The 18296-nt window shown below is 52.6% G+C and overlaps 4 protein-coding genes across 4 annotated transcripts; 1 reads left to right on the top strand and 3 right to left on the bottom strand.

Annotated features, from left to right (window-relative positions):
* Positions 1-2622: 2622 nt before the first annotated feature.
* J4E88_004879 (uncharacterized protein) lies at positions 2623-3609 on the top strand (the record flags this gene model as incomplete). Its single annotated transcript, XM_049398522.1, has 1 exon — positions 2623-3609. The coding sequence occupies one exon, from the start codon at positions 2623-2625 to the stop codon at positions 3607-3609; it is 987 nt and encodes a 328-aa protein (XP_049256083.1).
* A 79-nt stretch (positions 3610-3688) lies between these two features.
* On the bottom strand, positions 3689-5859 carry J4E88_004880 (uncharacterized protein; the record flags this gene model as incomplete). The annotated part of the gene is made up of 2 exons (XM_049398523.1): positions 3689-4971; positions 5388-5859. The coding sequence occupies 2 exons, from the start codon at positions 5857-5859 to the stop codon at positions 3689-3691; spliced, it is 1755 nt and encodes a 584-aa protein (XP_049256084.1).
* A 2003-nt stretch (positions 5860-7862) lies between these two features.
* J4E88_004881 (uncharacterized protein) lies at positions 7863-9257 on the bottom strand (the record flags this gene model as incomplete). Its single annotated transcript, XM_049398524.1, has 1 exon — positions 7863-9257. The coding sequence occupies one exon, from the start codon at positions 9255-9257 to the stop codon at positions 7863-7865; it is 1395 nt and encodes a 464-aa protein (XP_049256085.1).
* A 4082-nt stretch (positions 9258-13339) lies between these two features.
* J4E88_004882 (uncharacterized protein) lies at positions 13340-16861 on the bottom strand (the record flags this gene model as incomplete). Its single annotated transcript, XM_049398525.1, has 1 exon — positions 13340-16861. One exon carries the CDS (start codon positions 16859-16861, stop codon positions 13340-13342), a length of 3522 nt encoding a protein of 1173 aa, XP_049256086.1.
* Positions 16862-18296: the final 1435 nt, after the last annotated feature.

The following is an 18296-nucleotide window of genomic DNA, read 5'->3' on the forward strand; positions in this document are numbered from 1 at the left end:
TACTATTATACTTAATACTATTATAAATACTACTATAAAAGTCTATATAACCTCTGTTTATATTCTCTATATTATCTATAATATCTTTAGTATAGCTATTAGCTTTTGTTCTACTCTTTGTATCTAGTGCTAAGATTCTTAAGTTACTAATGCTATCTTTACTACGTTAGTTCTTATTATTATTATAATACTCTTACTTTAGATTTAGATATTATTCTATATAATTAGGTTTCTAATTACTATAAGTATATAGCTTATTATAATAGTTATACGTATAACTCTAAAGTAGATAGTTATCTTAGTAGGTACTATATATATTACTAGAATAGCACTTTACTACTCTTTACTTTAATTAGTAGCTCTAAGTTAGTAATAAGTTATACTTAGTTATAAAGTAGTAATAATAGAGTAATAATAGAGTAATAATAGAGTAATAATAGAGTAATACAAGATGCAAGATGTAAGATATAAGATGTAATACAAGTAGTTTGTATTAGAAAAACGCTTAGAGAATTAATTATTACTTTTAGTTAAGGTATAATGTAGCTAAGGCTGTATTTAATACGTAATTTAAATGCATTAAGTATGTGTTGTAAGTAACAGTATATATATATAGAGATAAGTATAAGGTGTAAGGCCTCTGCAGCCTGCTCGCGAATAGGTGCAGGTAGGTTAAATAATGTAGAGCTTAGCGCGCTAAGCCTCTAGCGCTGCATTTAACACGTAAAAACATTTACTTCGCATACTAATCTATGGGCATAATCCACTGCAATGGTAGTGTGTGAGAAGTCTGGCTTATATAATCAAGATGACAATCTGTGAGTGAGAGGATGATCCCGTGCAGCTCGGACCCGTTACGCCACAGTCCGCCACGGCTTTACCTGACATCCACACTCTCACAGCCATACATTCTCCCGTCTCCAGTTCGCCAATCACAAGTTGCTCTTCCCTCGCAAACAACAACATGGGCACCACATGCTAGTCACGAAATCCCGATAGTCTGGAGTGACAGGCTGTCGGAACACGTCTTCAGGATCGAGGCCCCCAGAGCCGGAACCGCTGTCTGAATATCGGTGAGGTACGCGCGAATGCTACGTCGCACAACAGCCAACCAGCCGACAGCCACACGCAGCAAAGCGCTCAACGCCGATAATTGCACATGCTGCAGGGCGCCGTCGATAACGTCGCCGATCTCCACTGCTTCAAGCTACGAAGGCGAGTATGCTGTTCCGAGCATTGGTTTCGCGCTCATCCTGATCGACGGAGAACTCGCTCTGGGGCCAGATTCGCGAGCTGCGGTGGCGTGGAGACATGACTCGAGTCGACACGTGCAACGTTGAGCCTCACTCTTTGGTGATCTGCGTTGTGCGCGTGGATGCTGGGATGTGTTGGTGTTGACACCTCGTGGTTTGCGCTGATCTTTTGGTGGTGGCGAGTCGAGAAACGCTTTTCTCAGCTTTCACCGGGTGTTCGCGATTCCAACGCAGCGCAACGCAATCGACGCAATCGCGTCGTCATAGACGGTAACGAGATTTTCTGCTGCAGGTATGGTGTCTACCGGGATATCTGCACGCGCTGACAGTACGCCTCTTGGACTGCTTTTTTTCTCTCCTGCATTCCACATACACTGGTCGAGCCGGAAGCGGTAATCCATACATGGACGCGGGGAAATTTCGCCGTCTCTTGTCATGTTCGAGTACGATGCTAAGGCGTACATACATGATCGTAGACTCCGTAGTGTGTCTCTATCTCGACTAATCGGTGTAGACTATGTTGAAGCGGGAGAGGTAAAGTAACACGGCGTTTGTGTGCTGATCTGGCCTGATGACTGCATAGTGTATGTGCAGATATCTAGCTAGTGTAGCCAAGACCTTTTCACGATTATGCATGTGCAGAATCTGGTACACGGGCGCGTATGTCGCTAGTATGCGTCAAATACCTCAGAATAGCATGGCCGGTAATAGCGTAGGCCCAAGGCTGCGTTGAATGGGTAGCTTCCTTCCACCCTAATCCGCAGCAACTAGAACCAAAACCAGGCACACCGCCTACAATGAAGTTGAAGTACTCTTTGTCGAAACTGTGAGGTATGCCTTGAACGACTGTGTTGAGCATCATGAATACACTTCGATGTTACAGCGGTCCTCAAGCGACGGGTAACTTGGTCCCCACTTCCCTGCGCTTCGAAGACTGTACGTAGAAACTGTGTCGCATTCCTAGGTAGAAAAGAAAGATAGAGCACCCTGATATTCCCGTGCTGTAAAGCAGTCACAGCACAGACGCGAAAAGTTTGTGGGCGCATGCCGCTCATCGAGACATAAAGGTGATGGATGGATTGCCGTTCACCCTGAACGTTTTGGCAAGGCTGAGCTGGTGCCTAATCGTCGCAAGAACGCGGAAAGGATCGGAGTAAGCACAACACCTGATGCTGTTGGTCGGCTGTCCGACAGTGCCGATGGGGCTTCTCCTCATCAAAGAGAGTGTTTATAAAACCATGTTCTATCGTGATAATGATGGTAGTTAGAGTGCGCACGTCCGATCCGATTTGCCCGTAAGATAGAATACCACGGCACACCTATTTGCCGAGTGTACATCACAGGATATCCCATCATATCATACACAGCTATGAGCATAGAAGAGCATGGAACTACCACTCACGGAGAAGATACCCGCAAATGTCGATACCCCTTAGGAAATGATACCTCAGGCACACTGACGCTTCCCGACGGGCGCAAGCTGGGTTACGCACAGTACGGGTCGCCTTCTGGCCATGCCATCTTTTATCACCACGGACTTCCAGGGTCTCGCATCGAAGCAGCTTCGTACCAGGATATCGCTCTGGAGCTAGGCTTACGGATAATCGCGGTCGATAGACCTGGAATCGGCTTGAGCACGCCGCATCCCCAACGAACATTGTTGGATTGCCCAAGAGACCTACAATGTCTCGTCGACCGTCTGCAACTCGAGAGCTACTCTGTTCTGGGTGCATCTGGAGGAGGCCCCTATACTCTTGCGTGCGCAGCAGCACTTCCAGCTCCGCAGCTCAAATGCGTATCCGTTGTATGTGGGGTCGGACCAATGGACATTGGCATGAAGGGAGCAGACCTCCAGCACCAATTTGGCTTCCCGTTCGGATGGAAGCACGCGCCCGTCTTTCTCATCAAATGGTTCTTCAGCCGCGATGCTTTTGGGCGTATGGATCTAAGCGACGAGGAGCGTTTACAGCGTGTGCTAGACCCCTCAAAGCTCGCCTCAATCAAGGATCCAAGGGATCGCGAGATCATGGCAGATGAGGACCTCATCCGCCTGATATTACGATCAACTCGTGAAGCGAGAGCGCAGGGTTTCGACGGTATAGCGTTGGATGGGCGAACGATATGTAGTGACTGGGGTTTCCGGGTCGAGGACATCAGGAAGGATCTGCCGGTGCAGTTGTGGTATGGCAAGGATGACTGTTTCGTACCTGCCCATCATGGAATGCAGATTGCGGCGAGGCTGGGCGGTGACAATGGAAATGTCGTTTTGAGGGTGGAGGATGATACGCATACGACCATCTCGCAGAGGTGGAAGAGGGCGCAGCTTGAAGCTATTGCTGCCGTGATGCAGGGGTGAGGCCCCGGTGGTGCCAAGCCCGTGCTGCCTCGGCAGACCCCACTCTAGCCTTGCACCTCGGATTATCATGAATCTACACTCAATCATCAACACCATGTTCTTCGTCCCGGACGTTCCAACCTGTCCTTCTCACCAAACTTGCTCGTCCGCCTTGCTTGCGGGTTCTCTTCTCTTTCATTTGTGTACCTTCAATTTTCTGTTTCTGCGCCGCATTCTTTTCCTTGGGCTTCATGAGCCCGTAGTACTCGAACCATGATCTTACATACTCCCAAAGATCGGTGGCCACTGCCCAGGGCCTTCTCCCGTACACCAATCCGAGTGCGACCACAACGCAAACGGGTATGCCGATAGCCCAGAGTTGCCAGAACTGTTTTCTACCAGGGCGAAAGTCGTCCCCCATGCTGAAGATGCCAGCAAGCAGGGTGAGCGGGAAGACGATGGATGCGAACAGGCTGAGACGAAGGCCGAACTCGCCGTCTGAGACGCCTCTGAACGCCGCCCGAAGATTCGCGAGATCGTTTGAGACAGAGTTCAAGGCTTCTGCGCGATCGCGCAAAGGCTGCATCCTTGTGTGTATTGTAAGGAAGTCCTTCTGCGCATGCTTGATCGCTAGAGACGCTTCTTTGGTGACAGTTTCATCACCTAGCTGAACACCAAGACGCTCTAGGTTGAGATACATAGCGCGCCAAAAGTGATTCAAGTGTCGGCGCATGTAATTGATGTCCTTCGCAATCTCATTGATCTCCAGTAGGTCAGACTTCCATTTCTTTTTGGTCAAATTGTCGTCGATTTTGGCTTGGTAGTCATCTGCGAACCATTCAGCCCTCGCAATGGTGGTATTCATGAGCTCAAGTTGATTAACCCAGTGTTGCGCAACATGTTTCAAGAGGTAATAAGCAGCATTGGATGACTTCAGGTTCGTCTGCTGGATCAAGTCTGGAGTGGCAAGCTTGGTCCAGTGGAATGCTATTTCTTCCATAGCACTGGTAAGATTTCGCTTTTGTTGGAACATTGGAAGATTCATCTCTTTTGTACCCAGACCAACTTCGGAGAACATGAGGGGAGCTAATGTAGAACATCCGTAGTGGTACGGCCAGCTCTGATGAGAGACCGCTTCGAGTTTGGGGGGTCGAGATGAATTGTGGTCTTGTGCTTTCCAGAGTTCCGACCGGTCGGGGAAGATTGTGGGATCTTGTAGGATCAAGCAATCATCTAGAGCTTTGCGTGCACTTGGATCCAGTTCAGCCTCGTGATTTTTTAAGCACTCGCTTGCAGCCACACCCGTCGCCCGTCCGCCGCTGGCCGACTCCGTCTTTGGCGGCTCGCATGCGGTAGCAAAGGCGGGATCTACTAGGATGACAGCTAAAGTGGGTGGCCGTCAGCAGTGATCTACCAGATAACATCGTCTCAGAAGCCTTACCATCCCAACCTTCATCGTTCGCCTCTCCATCTGAAGGAGAAGTCTGTGATGTCCAGAACGAAGCGCACCGTCTCACAAAAGCATGCCTTCGATCAGGGGTGCCTGATGATGGTACGTCAATATCCCGCCACCTCTCGTATCTCCGACGATTCACTGCGAACGACGTCTGCAGTTTCAGAACATTTACCGACTTGGCACAGAGCAAAGTCCGCAGTTCGTAGTAGCGCAGCGTGAATGACTGCCCGGGCACTGACATCGATGGCAATCCTCTATGTGGGATGGACCAGGAGTCCGTGAACTAAAGATGAGTGTACGAAGTCAGTGTCTGTCTCACATACAGTTCGTACATGGATATTACTAACGTTCCAGGTATTCATCTGCTCGCTGAAGACCAGAGGGTCGACGCCTAGATGATGGCCCAGTGCATCCACATAGTCCGGTTCCATATCTTCAAGAATGAAGAGCCGCTTGTGTCTCTCCTCACGGCTCTTATTGGCTGGCTTCTCCTTGAGGTACTCCCGGAGCACAGCAGCGCTCTTAAAGCCACCTTTTTCCACCTCCACAACGCTTTTGGCCTTGAACTCCAAGCAATAGCATCGACCCGGCGTACGTTGATGCTCTTTCTCGTAGTGTTGCCTGACAGCCTGACGGCCGGCTTCTCCCTCGTTTGCTAGCTTTTCCAAGAAGGACTTGAGCGCTGGGAATGCATCCTCGAGCGTGTCGAGACATTGCAGATAAGGCTTTCCTTCAAAGCGGGGAGGAGGACTGGTACGTTGTCCGTTTTGTGCCGATGTGTCAGTCATTATGATAGGATCTTTGGAGAAATCCATCTTGATAGCCGGATGATAATACAATGAGAGCTGACAAATACTTGTAGCGGGCCAAAAGAGCAGGCTGAGAAGGAGGACTTGCGCGATCAGCTCCTTTTCTTGACCGGATGCTGACAGGATATAAAGGCGCAGCTCAGCGCTGCGTTCGAACCCCCTCGCGCATGGTAGCTTGCATACCAGTTCCTCTGGATTGGAAACACGTTCTCAGTGATGCGATTACGTCGCTGTTCTCAGCAAGATTTCGGTGTTGCGGCTGAGCATGCTGCGCCCACCGTGGCTGCCTCAGCTGATAACCCCGCATAAACTCAGCCGCGCTTCCACATGGTACCGGAAGCAACGATACTCTTCATCGACCTTGACCTTTCCTTCGCAATCCTCGTGCTCGGGCCAGAGTCAAGTCTCAAGCGATTTACCATGGCGACTTCAACTTCATTTTCCCCGTCAAGTATCCTGGCGGATGACCCAGTCTCGCAGCTGCGGAGTATAGTACAGCCTTCTCCCACCGATTTCTTCGAACACGAATCACTCGATCATTCGCAGCCTTCCATAAGGCTGCTAAAGATATCACCAACGCTGTCAGCTGAAGGCCTCGTCCAATGTTCCATATCGCATACGACCATAGACTATGCGCCCTATCGTTGCTTATCGTACGCGTGGGGCGAACCTGAACCGAAACAACTTGTACTGATGAACGGAAAACATTTCTTCGTTCAACCGAATCTCTTCGAATACTTGAAGGTCACCAGAGCCGATCCTGAGCGTACAGCTCATACATATTGGATAGACGCTGTTTGTGTTGATCAAGAGAACACAGTCGAACGGAATCACCAAGTCATGCAGATGGGGAGGATATACTCCAGGGCCGAAACGGTCATTGCATGGCTGGGACTTGCGTCGAAAGAGACAGTTCTACATTATCATGGAGAACTACAGCTGAGGTACAGTCATCCTTCTACTTGGAAGGAAAGAACACCCGTGCGGGAGGCAAGAAGAGCAGTAAACAATGATCTACTCGGCAACGACTATTGGACCCGAGCATGGATCACACAAGAGCTCAAACTTGCGCGCCGCATCGCCGTTGCAATTGGGCCATTAACGATCACAATGCATAGGCTTCGGGTATTGCTCCGTGGCTTGCCTGGGAATACAGATGAAGCAATCGGTCGAGTTTTCGCGCTCATTAGCAGTCAAAAAATTGTCGGAAACCCTCTAGCAAGCCTTCTGTTAACATTTCGTGACAAGAAATGCAGCGTTGCCAGAGATAGGATCTTCTCACTACTTGCACTATGCTCCGAGACAAATGCTATCACAGTCGATTACGGTTGTTCGGGTCTTGAACTGGTGTACTCCATCATGAAGAGCAATGAGCATACCCTCTGCGCTTGTTCCACTCTCGTTTTTATGCAAAGCCTGGCGCCTGAAATTGACAACCTTCAGCCCAACAGCGATGGCCGAATCAGGAAGGGGTCGTATATTGAGATCGAGACAAACGGGACTGATTGGGTACATATAGGGGAGGGCAATGGATGCGTCGTTCTTAACTACATTTGTTCTCGGGCCTTTGCGACCAAAGACACGAGGTTACTACCTGACGCGAACTATTGTGGGCAGGAGCATATCAAGTCGCTTACAAAAACGCCCACGCCAACCAATGCGTACTCCGCGGGTTCAATAGAGCCAAGAGATACGCAACCTCTTGGTAGAAGCGTTGCTGCGATCGGCCCAGGGCGGGCAAGAATCAGGATATCTCTATGGTCCCTCTTTGATCTGTACGGTAAGGATAGCCTACAAAAGAGACGAGTCCAGCTTTGCCCAAGGTCATGGACCGGGACTAATGGATCCATGACTTCAATTCGTGTGGGTTATGGCAGTTGGGATATTAACGCTGCTGGGTCTGCACCAGAAGAGTCGGTGTTCTGAAGACGAACCCGCGAGCTAAATAATATACGCGTTCGTAGATACTAGACTACAGCATTAACGCATACACTATCGAACACATTTGCTCACTCCAAGCTCTTAAGAATAGCAGGCAAAACCTCCACCTCCGTGAAATCCCAAATCGTGCTCGAACTCCCCGAAGCCCAATTCGCTCCCGTCCAAAACGTATTCTTCATACCTTGCAGAGCCACAAAGCGCTTGTAGAAGCCGTTCTTGATCTCATCGACTGATACGCTCAAGGCGAAGGGCGAATGGTTATTGCTAGCCTTTATTATCGTAGATTGATTGGCAGGGGGTAGATCAAGCGCATCGCGTATTCTCCGGACCGTGGCGAGGACATCGGAGGTGAAGTAGTCGTCCGAGGCTTCCATGGGAGTGGAGTACTGCACTGAATAGAGGTTGTCGATTTCGGCGGTGAAATAGTATGCGCCTGGCAGCCCGGGGATACCGAAGGCGGCTTTTGCGTCGTAGTTGTACATAGAGACGCCCTGTGGGAAGCCAGTGTTGGCCACAACTGCGTTCCAATATCCGCTGCTGTTGAAGCGAGAGAAAAGGTCTGCTTCCTCCGTGTTCAAATCCAGGAACTGGTCGAGGAGGGCGACCTTAGGAGGAATGGTCATAAGAAGTTTCTTTGCGCGAATGGTCTGAGTGCCTGATGGGGTTTGAGCGACCAGGGTGACGCATGACGGGCTGCGTTTGATGGACTTGATGCTGGCGCATTTCACGACAGAGCTGTTGCCCATCCCTAGTTTCTGTTCTGCGGCATCCCAGAGCGCCTGCTGGTTGTGGTTTGCTTGCGAGACTTTGGTCTTGTCTTTGCGTGCTGAGACTTGCATGGGATTGAAGAGCTTCATCACGTAGAGGGTAGGCTGGGCTAGGATGTTGCCCATGCCTTGGAATTGCAAGAAGCCATCATATGCCAGCGCACCCAGGTCGTATTTCCGCAGGAAGTCACCCCAAGGCATCAACAGGTCCTCCGGAACGGGGTCAGGGAGGTGGTATCCACGGAAGAAATCGTCTGGGTACTGCGTGAGAAGAGCCTGGTACTTATCCAGAGCTACAGCAGAGGTATTCGCGTCGACGACGGGCCATGAGGGCCCGACGACCGAATTTCGGAAATCGACTGCCTTGGGCTGGCCACCAGGCTTGAAAGGAGCTAGGGGAATGTTGAGGGAGTCGAACAAGTGTCGAACGGTGGTGGTATTGACGAGGACTTGGGTGCCGTAATCGAAAGTCTCGCCAGTCGCCGTGTCCTTGTAGGTGTTGGTGTGTCCACCCAGCCGGCACTCTTTCTCAACGAGCGCAACCGATTTTCCAGACTGCTGCAGCTGGATGGCAGCGTGAGTGCCACTGGAGCCTCCACCGACCACGAGCACGTCGTAATCGTATTCATTGGCGGTAGCCAAGGAAAGGAGACCGGGCGCCACAGTCAATAAACCTAGCCGCTGTAATTGTACCATGGTGGCAGAGGGTCTTGGGGAAGAAAACGAGAGGGATGTGGTGCGGGAAAGAAAAACGATGTGACTTTGGTACAAGCGATCAGAGGTCTTAGATGAAGCGGACCGAAGACGGGACGACGGCGCTATTCATCTAGTGTCGGCGAATATGTTTGTCGCCTCTACGATGGCCTCGGGGTATACAACAAGAGAGCTAAATTCTAGGTTTGACTAATAGTCTTGTTACTACATCAGCGGCTGCCCTACTCACCGCTTCCTCATTTGTAGCCAACGCGTGCGCGAATGCGAATTCGCCTCGACCTACGGCAGATCCATCACTCTCAAGATGCAACACTCCAGAAGCGGAAACATTTATTTAATGGGCTGGATGCTGAGTTCCACACCCATAGAGCTAGCAAAGGACGACCGAGTTCTGAGGCGCGTTCGCGCGGGTAGCATGGGACTTGCTTACGCGTCATTAGCCGGTTTTGAGTACGGAATGAAGGAAGCTGCGTCAACATGGTTGTTGTGTCGAGATGAAGTCGCGAGATGTGGCTGCCACAAAAGAAGTTCGGAGGCTGGAGACTAGGCGACGTGACGCGCTGAGATGCGATGTTGGGAGTGGGTCGAGGATCGTTACTCGACTCGCCTTACCAGCCTCGTGGGACTAGCCTTAAGACCCACTTCCATCACCCTAGTCCGGTGCCTGCAGGAAGTCGCAATAGACGCCGCCGACGTCTTCTGGTGATCGCACTTGAACCCAAAAGTGACGTCCCTGGTAATGCTTCTTGACAATTCCTCACAAGCTCGATGCAGGAAACATCAATTATCGAATCTTCACGACCGCAGGGAAATGGATGACTCCATGGAAACAGCAAGATTGAGGTTATAACGACCATCACTGTAGTAACCAAAGCCTCAGGTTGCTTCCCACCATGGGGCTTGTTTTCGGTGTATTGAGTGTAGTAATACTGCTATGCCATATTCTTCTATACTCCCATATCAGGAACGAAGAGTGAGTCTATAAATGCAAAGACACTCGAAACCAAGGATAATGCCTATGATGATAAAGAAGGATAGGGGTATACCAAAAACGCCGATAAAGGAAAGCTCCTAATCCCAAGAGTCTGCGGTGCGCCAAGTGTATCTACCGGTGGGATATGCAACAGTCGATGTCATCGATATAACCACACAGCTACTCCTGCAACTGGTGCGTGGGGCAAGCACCCCGGCCTTTCTTATCCCACCACTCCTTGATACAAGTCTGAGACACATGTTAGCACCTTGGGCCCATCGTACTGGGAAAAGGAAAGACAAACCTCATGGAACTTGCACCAGCAAACCAACCTAGCCATCTTGTCCCCAGATTCAAAGTCTTCCAGACAAATCGTGCACTCGGCCTGTCTGCCCTCTTCATCAACACAGTCCTTCTCAGTCGCGACGTACGGAAACATTCCACGCGCAGCATGGCTCATTCGATTTGCGTTACTGGCGCCTTCACCATTACCTGCACTGCTCATACCGCGGGTGCGTTGAGTGGGTAGGCTGGCAGATGTTTGCGGCGTGAGTGCAGCTGTTGGGCCTGGAGAAGCGGAGTGTAGGGCGATACATTCTTCAATGTGCTGGGTGCGGTCCGAATCGTCGTTGTCAGGGCCTTGGGGAGGAAGCTCCTCGCCACAGATGGGACATTCGTCTTCCTCAGGGATTTGGCGGCGAGGCCGGGTTGGCTGGGCATTTTGAGGTTGAAGTGGAGGCGGTACAGGGGTTGACATGGCTTGGCTGAAAGGACTGGTCCCCGAGAAAGATCCGTACCCGAAGTTCACACGGTTTTGTGCGTTGCGGGCCCGGTTGTTAGCTACGGTTTGGGAAATGAGAGGTGCGCGGTGATGTGGGTGTTGCTGCTCGATAGCAGATGGCGGGAGAGGTGGCAGCCGCCGCTCTCCCATATGCGAGCCCGCATGATAGCTCACTCTCCTACTTTGATTGCTCTCGTTTGTGGGGTCGCGTGTGCCATATGCATGGCTCTGGTCTGCGCCGCGCGAAGCATCATGTACGCTGGACGACGATCTGTGTGCGCGAGGATGTGGGGGTGGTGGAGGTGGGACCTGTGAAGATCGGGGTGGGATGGGCCGAGAGCCATGACCGAGTGAATCGTATCGTGGAGGTGGGCTGAAGTTTGGATCAGGTACACAAGGATTGCAGACGCGGACTTCCTCGCCTCCGCCTAGCGCTGGGTTGCGGAACGGGCCGAAAGTTGACATGGCGCTCTCGTCTTCTCCTGTCAGATCGACGAAGTTTGCTATATTCTCGGACGGCGGATGCACGATGAACTGGCGTGGAATAGTAATACGATGTGGCGAGCATGAAGCGCACACGACCCTCCCGCATTTCCTGTTCTTGTTGTCAGTAAACAGTCCAGACGGGCGCAACTTGTAGGTTTCTAAGCAGACGAGGCACATGACCTCAAACGTCCGATGGCTGACACGACTGCGACGATAGGTCTGGCGGTACGTACCTGCAATGATGCCTCCTAAGTAAGAATGTAAAGGGCTTCTTGCACACCGGACACTGAGACACTTCGTTGTCCGGCTGCCATGGCGGCAGCACAATATCACTTTGTCTCCTCATGGTGCCTGTGTTCGCTTGTGATGTGACGGGCGGGGTGGGAGGTAATGCGCGGATGGAGGCAGGCGACGAGTCCAACATGATGGGATCCGCACTCGAGTCGCCCGCGCTTTCCGAGTGCATGCGTATGCTCGACGGCCGCCTCATGGGCGAGTCGGCGGTTGTGAGACGTCGCTTGCGGTCTGAGCTGCGGGAGGAGGACGAGTCGGTGCGTTGCGAGGGGCGGTTTGGGAGGGTGTATCGTGACGGGGAAGGGTTCGAGCGAGGTTCGGTGGCGGCAGCGGGGTTGCTATGTGCAGTCGGTGGTTGCTGGTTGGCAGTGGATTCGGTACCGTCTCTCAGGAAGTCCATCCATGTTTCGCGGTCCTGGGCCAGGAAGTGTGATGCAACAACGCCCTGTGAATGGTGTCGGGAGTTGCTGCCCATAACAGCCTCGCGTGGCCCGTCTATGTTGCTGCTTGCTCCGTCATATTGACCGCCGTATGCGTGGGAGTGGTGTGAATAGGGTCCACTCGGGCGTTGATTGGCGTTCGGAGGCATTTGGGAGAGCTTGTGACGGATCGACGCGACCGAAAGCGGAGGGAGCGAGCCAACAGAGGCCAACAGCGTCAAATTCACGCGCGAGTGAGCAACAGCTTATGTGATGGTGAACGGGAGGGGTGCTCTTCGTAGAGAAGGTCGGCCGGCTCACGGCGACATGCCGCCACTTGCTTGGGCGTCTGCGTCGCGTGTGGGCTTTGGCACTCGGAACGTGGATAGCGCTGCTCGTTTCAGTCAGCCTGGAGCCACAGGGCAGCTATCTTTCACCCGCCTGTAAGTCGCGCAGCGCTGGGTTGCGGTGTAGAGGCCGGAGGTGGGTGGGTCCTGCGCGTCGGCTCGGCGAGGGGAACTCCAACCACGCTGCTGTATGCGCCGCTCGTGAAGGTGCAAAGTCCAGAAGATAGATCAGAGAAGAGTCAGGCGACAAGTAGCGCACAACGCGACACGTACTGGTGAGCAGAGAGCCGTGGCTTCTAAGCGTGGCCGGCAAATGTTGGAATGCCTCAGGCGCCACTATGCCGTTATCTTAGCGGTTTCACGCGACCATCTGCGCCGCCACGCCTGCCTTAGCCTTGCGAGAGAACAACGGTGCGTCGCCGCGTCTTCGTCGGCCCTCTTCACGTGCCAAAACTTTGGAGTGTCCCTCTGCCATGAATAGTCGTGGATTGACTGGAATTACTATTGTACGTTACTACTCGTGCCTGTGCACTCCGTTCCGCTTATGTATATAGAAAGTATCAAGAAGTATGTAGTGGCCCCGTCTACGCCCAAAAGAGCCCATCGCTCGTGTATCCCAACCAACGCCATCAAAATCGCTTTTGCACAACTATACAGTAAGGAAACTCGTAAGCGCACGTTTTGCGCCAAGATCAAGATTAAAATGGGAATCTATCAATCCCAATATGGTATACGGGAAAACAGACATTAATGAAATGACTTTTTCATCTGTGGTAGCTGCGCCCACTGTGTTGTGTGCTGCCACTGCGACTGCGGTCCACAATCTCCGCTGAAGCCTCAAGATGACTTCCCGCGTCATACACGTCACGTTGGACGCTGTCTTTCGTCACATGGTGCTGGACAACACCAGTGCTGAGAGGACGCTCCGACGTTCCACCAATCGCTGGAGGCGCATTCAGTTCACTGACACCGTCATTACGGTATATGCTCGATGCTGCTGATGGCCCAGGCGAGCGCTCTGGTGAAGGTTCGGTCGATCCAAAGGGTAAGCGAATGGGAAGGCCTCCAGGTCCGCCCGGTTGCAGGTGCTGACTGCGTCTTTGACTGCTCGGACTCACTGACGTCGGCACGTCCATAACAGTCGACAGCCGTTCTGGGAGGAGAGCAGCTTCCGTCGACTTCGTACGACGTGAGTTCTTGCGCGGTATTGATGGCACGCGACTTGGAGGTCCTGGTGGTTGCGTAACGCGGGAAGCACGCGACCCAATTCTACTGGGCAGCTCGATTCCGCCAAAACTCTCAATGGGTCCCAGAGCCGGTGCAATAGGCGAAATCCGATTGCCTGGATCGTAATCTCGTTCCTCGTCACTCGTGTCTGAGTCGCTATCGGAAGAGTCTCGTCTCCCTCCAGCCAAGGCAGCCGCTGTCGCTACGCCTGACCCTCCTGATGCGTTCCGAGCTCGCGGAGGTGACTCAGGACTGTCCCGATATGGCTCCTGCACGACTGCTGGCGACTCAGCGTCTTCTTCCACGGCCATCATCTGCGGTGGTATTCGTGTACTTCTGACCACTTCAAATCCCTTGCTCTTTTCCTTCTTCCGCCCACCCAATAGGTTCAAGCTCTTGAACCAACCTGTAGCCGACGAGACAGGACTCATTGGATCCGCAGGCCCTGTCTTCAGCTTTCGCGTAGGTTGAGAAGACAAAGCAGGGCCACGAAGTCCATAGTAAAAGTCTGACTCGCGCACGGAATAGTCGGTATTGTTGTTGTTCCTTCTATCAAGATTTGGGTCCGAGTCGTCTCGATTCAACCGCAGATAGGCTGGAGCAGGTGTGCCGGAAGTACGCGACGGGCCTTCACCGGCTTTGATAGCTTCAGTGTCCAGATTGTCCGAGTAGGGGGCGTCCACAATGTCTGCACTCCCCAGAGGCGCCTTGCCTGGTGCAGCTGCGGTTAGAGAATCCATCGTATGCTTGCGAGGGCGTGGAGGTCGATAGTATGGATCCGCGGCCTCCATGGTGCCCATCGTTGGTCGGCGAGAGCTCTGGCCAGAAGACCCACCACCTAAGAAAGTGAAGGGCACCGGACCCGATCCTGGAGTTGGACTGACATTTCCGTAGTCGCCCTGACTGAAGCCGTCAAATCCAACACTTGCCCGTTGGCTGTCTCGGTCATAAGGCCCATTCAACAGCACGGCTGAACTGGCAGACATACTTCGAGATCGACTGTTCATGAGCTGTATGTTCTTGTTCTCATCGTGTGACAACATGGCAGCGTTCGAGTTCAGACTACCACGAGTGTTTCGATGAACGTTACGTTTCGACAGTTGTCGCTTTCCAAAGACCGCGGTAAGACCACCTCGCTGGTCCGCACCTACGCCACCAAGTCGGGCAGAAACTTCGATGATTGTCTGAAGAGCGTTCAGGAAGAAGCCGAAGACCAACACGATAGCGTGTAGTAACAGGATGATGTATCCGATCCAGCCTTTGGGTGCTTCATCCACGTCGAGGGAAGGTACGAAAGCTACCGAAAGAAGGACGCAGATGAGTCTGATTGTGGCGAAGAAGGTATGGTACGCATTCATCGAAGTATTCGACTGGAACGGCCGGAAGGCATGTAGAGTAAGGATCAGAATAACTTCGCATATAGCAAGTATGATGATTTGCGCGATGCCAGACGGTTGAATAGCGCCGATAGCGATGCCACGGATGATAGTGAGCAGGACAGGGATGAAAGAGAATGGAGCGGCATCATCCGAGTAGGTATTGTAGAGTGGTCCATAGGTCAAGACAGTAGGGAGGTCGTCAAACAAATGAGCACGAGGGCGTGTGGTGAAGATAAACCAGAATATCCAGGTAACTGATCCGGCGACGATGATCAGCATGATGACGGCTGAGGAGACGACGGAAGCCGGCGAGCGTGGACCGACTACGAGTTGGAACAGGGACAGCGCTATAATCGGAAGCATGAAGTAGTTGTACACGACACGGATGATGTTGCCGGCGGTGAAAGACCAGTTCTTCCCAGTCAGATCACCATCTTGCGTGTTGGTAATCCAGCGGAAGAGCCAGCGTATAAAGAAGCCGAGCTGGGTAAGCACAATCACACAGGCTATCAGAACGAGTAGGAAGATGGCCATGCACGCCCATATATCACGCTCTCTACTCATCCCAACGTACTGACCCAGGCGGTTCAGGCCGTAGGTTCCGTTAGCAAAGTAGATGCCGTCAACAAGACTCTGGGAGCCGTTGCCTTGACTGACGAAACTCTGATTAAACAGGAGTAACGACCAACTGGCCTGGCTGACGACGGGCTGGAAGTAACCAGGGTAGTTCAGGCTGAGACTTCCTGCCAAGACGATGAACTGGATGTACTGCAAACAATCTCCAAATCCTGGCGTGACCAGCCGCAGCAGGTCCTCATCTCGACCATAGTTACTGGTCCAGCGGAAGATGTTTGACGTTCCCCATGGGCTGCAGGTCGCCGCGAACACGGTTGCAATAGCCACGAGGGCGAGCACGGCAGCCGGAAGGTAGCATATCGCGTCGGATAATTTTTTGCCGAGGTCTGGTGTGATGTTTGCAGAAATGCAGCCGAGAGCCTGTGCATTGTCGTCACCAGAAACGATGCGCAGTGTCGAGGCCCAAGTCGAGAATGCGTACGAGCTACCGAAGTTGTGTGCGACACTGACAGCTGGTAAGGTCCAGAATTCGCTCAAGTTCCCACCGAAGGATGGAGCCACCGGGCAGCTTGTGTTCAGTACGGACTGACAAAACTGGGCGGCGGGCGCGTTGTATGCGTTGTAGGTCAGGACCTTGTTGTTCCAGAACAGAGTAGTGTAGTGCTTGTGGTTCGGAGCGAGGTTCACAATCTTGCCAAACGTCATATTCGGGTCCTTCCAATTGTCGTCGTTCAATGGTGGGTAGTCACCAAGCTGGGCCTGACCCGAGACATTGCCGTATACGGTGACATTAAGAGTGTGATCCGGACTGAAGTCGGCCCAGACGTATTCGGGGGTGAAGCGGAGGTAGGGCGTTTGCTTGCCGTCGGCCAGGTAGACCCGTGTCAGGCAATCTTCAAAGTTTACGAATACGGCGCTTGCGATTGGCAGGAAGGAGGCTATGGCGAGGAAGACGAGAAGGGGGAAGAATGCGCGCAGGGCCGGCAACGTAGATGCTTTCCGTCTCGATCGTGGGGGCGTCTGTGTGGGTCGTATCGAGGGTATCGTGAGCTGTTCGGACTCAGGCAGCCGCAGCGCGTCATCGCGCGAGGTGGTAACGGCCATCATGACGTCCCCCTCTTCATGTTCACCCTCCAGCCTGCGTCTCAACGCGATCGTCTTAAGATGGTGTCGCAAAGATGGGCCGGTGGCGGTCTCCAATGGAATGTGTGGGCGTGGCAGTAGTTTCGTGGGCGGCGTCGGGGGTGCGGTGGGTGAGCGTAGGTCGGAGCAGTCTGTTGTGGAATGCGTTGGGGCACAGCTGAAGAGTGTACTACGGCGAGCGAGGGTAAGCCTGCTGGGAGTGAAACAGGCGTCAGAGGAAGCTGCGCCGATGAGCTGGCAGGGGCGACGGAACCCGGGCGATCAGCAGCGGCAGTGCATGGACGAGAAGACGATAACAAAGCGTCGTATAGCGAGTGTACGAATCGAAGGCGGGTGAGGTTGGAGAGCTGGAGCCGGAAACCCAAAGCGTTGGTAGTGAAACTCCTGAGGCGAATGTTTACGGTGGGGTGCAGCGGATCAGGAAAGCCAGGCCATGGAAGCGCGACCAACAAGGCGCTAGCTTCGTATACGGTGCACACACGCTCCTTCCGTTTCGACTCGAGGTTGGCCGCAAAGAAGGTGCGGGAATGACTGTTTTCCCAGCGCCGCCACGGCTATGATGCTGGCCTTAGCTGGCTGCACTGGCGAACAGGGCGGCATCCATCGCGTTAACAGCCCGTACTATGGCCAGGCATGGGCGCAACGTCATCGTCATGCCACTAGGGGAGCTCTGTGTAAAGGAGAATTAGGGCCTGTTGTGCTCAATCGCGATCCGGACGGAGAAGACGCGCATGTCACGGCATGTGATTGGCCCGCAGACACACTTTTAACAACTTCAGAATGCGGAAGTGCCACATCCCTAGCGCTATTGGCAGGACTGAGCAATATCAAAAGTCGACATTGCATCACAAGTCCAGCATCAAGGCGTGTTTCCCAGTATTACTACACATCAACGTCTTCAGGCCAGCTGCCGCCAGTCTTTTGTTGAGGCCACCTGCTGATTAACGCGTTGTTCTTGCCTTAGAGCAGTGGCGCAGCCAGCAGACTAAATTTAGCGTCCTGCCCAGCCGTGTCGATCCAGGTTTCATCCCGCATTCGCAGACCACAATGCGAGTCTTCTGCATTAACATGCCTAATTTTTGAACGCGTAGCTCGGTGCGCTCACGGCTGCTTCTACACGGTGTTTCTTGATTCAGTCAGACTTAAGCCGGCCTCAGCCGGGGTCCGTGGTAAGCATCTGTCTCAAGACGTATTTGACGTGTCTGTATGCTCGTTCACATGTAGTATGTTTGACTATCGTTATCATCATGTATCGAAAGGACCATCTGCGTCAAGAAGTGGACGTCGACCGGCCTCTTTCGCAGCCATCGACTCTTTCCAGAGATTGGAGAGGCTATGGTTTTCATTCACGTGTATGATGATCAATCTTAAAGGCTCATTTGGTTGTTCCTCGAAA

This window comes from Alternaria novae-zelandiae (genome assembly GCF_023758075.1).
Source record: "Alternaria novae-zelandiae strain BMP 2774 chromosome Unknown scaffold_8, whole genome shotgun sequence".
Classification (NCBI taxonomy): domain Eukaryota; kingdom Fungi; phylum Ascomycota; class Dothideomycetes; order Pleosporales; family Pleosporaceae; genus Alternaria; species Alternaria novae-zelandiae.